At 45.2% G+C, this 2,500-nt stretch overlaps 1 protein-coding gene across 1 annotated transcript in view; it reads right to left on the reverse strand.

The window, feature by feature from the left end:
- Window positions 1-2,219, reverse strand: part of LOC138058018 (uncharacterized) — a 2,417-nt gene extending 198 nt beyond the window's left edge. Inside the window, exons 1-2 of the mRNA XM_068903916.1 lie at window positions 911-2,219; window positions 1-457 (exon numbers count right to left, since the gene is read on the reverse strand). The exon at window positions 1-457 is cut by the window's left edge and continues 198 nt beyond it. Of these exons, the coding sequence (XP_068760017.1) occupies window positions 1-457; window positions 911-2,072 (1,619 nt within the window). The 5' untranslated portion in view covers window positions 2,073-2,219. The remainder of the gene's footprint in view (window positions 458-910) is intronic.
- Window positions 2,220-2,500: the final 281 nt, after the last annotated feature.

Genomic DNA, 2,500 nt, shown 5'->3' on the forward strand with positions numbered 1-2,500 from the left:
GTCACGTCCCCTTGAATGCCTGGCCAATAGAACGCGCTTTGAATCTTATCAGTCGTTTTCTTTATTCCCATGTGACCTCCCATGATCGATCCGTGCGCTAGTTCCATTATTCGACTTCTCAGCTGCACAGGAACCATAACCTGCTTCAGGGGTTTACCTCCGTTCACATAAGGGTGCTTGTAGACGCGGTAAAGAACTCCACCTTTCACTTCAAATGAAATCTCAGCCTGGCCTCTCACAACTACGTCATCTTTCTCCCAAAATTTCTGTAGGCTCTCGTCATCACGCTGCATTTGCTTGAGCTTTTCTCTATCAACTACAGGACTTTCTTTTGTATCTGGTACCTTCAACGGAATATGTTCTCCAGCTTTCTTAGCTTGACTTCTCGTGGTTACAGCACAAGCTTCTTGTACAGGAACTTGCCAGCTTGGGTCTGGGTCGTCAGCGGCTCTTGCGCCTGGTACATTACCAATAATTAAATCATAAACAGCATCGGGAAGACACTGCGCTTCCACTTGGCCCTTAAGATAAGGTGTATCAACATCAATCTTTGCGATGGGAACTTTCCTTGCCGTATTGTCAATGAGCAGCATAACATTAAATTCGCCAGTAAACTGATCCTCAGACACAAGGTCCCTCTTTACTACAATTCCACTACAACCAGTATCTCTCAGGACATCAACAGGCTTCTCTCCAACTCTACCTTTCACGACAGGCATTTTACTTCTCACTCCAGTCAACGGTTCAACACAAGCACTACTCAACAATGGAATCTTCTTACCACAGGCTAACAGCAACTTATCATCTTTAATACAGGCCTTAACTTCTTCATCAGTAGGTTTATCCTCAGGTGGCTGAACTAAACAACTGGCACTCACTTGACCACGCTGCACAGGGTTACCATCCTTACTTTGTCCTCCTGATCTGCGTCCACCTGATCGACAGTTTCTAGCTTCATGTCCCTGCTTACCACATAGGAAACACTTTCTTGTTAGGGTTGGGCAGTTGACGGCTTTATGACCTCGGGTGTTGCACTTAAAGCAATGCAGAGCTGGTGGATTAATCTGCATGTTCTTGGCTTCGTCCCTCTCAGGCTGTACTGTTGGCTTTCTGCTCGCTGAGCTGAACAAATGTTTACCATGAGCCTCCAAGTACTGGTCAGCGATCTTCGCAATCTTTGCTAGAGTCTCAGGTGCCCTTTCTCGCAGGTGAATTGCCAAATCCTTAGGGCAAGAGTCAATAAATTGTTCTTTCACGATCAAGTCCTTAAGACCATCAAAGCTTCGCGCAGTATTCGAAAGCTCCAGCCACCGTAACAGGTATCTGTCCAGTCGCACAATAAACTGCTCCGGACTTTCGTCAACTTCTGGTTTGGATGCTCTAAATTTTCGACGATAGCCGTCTTCGGTAAGGTCATATCTCTTCATTAACGCAATCTTTACCCTGTCATAATCCTTAGCTGCGTCCTCCGATAGACGTGAATACACTTCTAGTGCCCGTCCAGACAACAGAGCACTGAGCTTCGATGCCCATCCATCTTTTTTCCACTGAGCTGTCTCGGCAAATCTCTCGAACCTCTGCAAATAAGCGTCCAAATCGTCTTTACCATCAACAAACGAGGGGAGTTTAGGTGCCTTAGCCCGATCCTCTCTCACTTCAGGACGTCCGTCAGCATTCTCCACAGCCAAACGTGCAATTTCCAGCTCATGTTCTCTTCTTGCCGCTTCAATAGCCTCTTTCTGTTTCAACAGCTCGGCTTCCATCTCCAATTTTCTTAGTTCGCGTTCTTGTCGCCTGGTTTCTCTTTCTTCATCTTCTCTTCTGCGCCTTTCCTCTTTCTCTTCCTCTTCCTTTCTTTTATCCTCCTCAAGCATTCGACGTCTCTCTTCTCTTTCTTCTTGTAATTGCCTCTTTTTTTCCTCTCTTTCTTCCTCCAATTGTCTTCGTTTTTCTTGTTTTTCTTCCTCTTTACGTTTCTCTTCGCGTTCTTTTTCTTCTTGTTCACGCACAAATTCAAGCAGCTTTTCTCCTTCCAGACCAAACTTTTCGCCAAGCTGAATAAATTTCTCCATTTTCACAGCACTAAAATTCCACGGCTCTTTCACTCGCTACAACTTTTTTCACAGCGCAGCTACTTCCTTCCAAGTTGTGATCCTTTCCTGGTTTCTGTAGTCGGCAAACAAATGAATTCCTCTCCCGGACAGGCCCCCAATGTTACGAGTTCGTATGTTTTGAGGAAAGGTAGCTTGCAGACTAAACTGAACGCAGGGTTGTCGGAACAACAACAAGAAGATTTATTCCAAAAATGAACGTTGTTTCCACGAAGTAAACTCTTAATAACACGTACTCAATAAACTTACACGGCCTCCGCCAACTTGAATGCACACAGCTTCTGTCACACTTGACTAAACACGGCCAACGCCAACTCTCTTCGCTTGTGAAAAACTAGTTAGGAAAACACTCCGCTTGGACTCGTCTACTTATATACTGTGACAATAAA

Source organism: Montipora capricornis, chromosome 7, assembly GCF_036669925.1.
Source record: "Montipora capricornis isolate CH-2021 chromosome 7, ASM3666992v2, whole genome shotgun sequence".
Lineage (NCBI taxonomy): Eukaryota > Metazoa > Cnidaria > Anthozoa > Scleractinia > Acroporidae > Montipora > Montipora capricornis.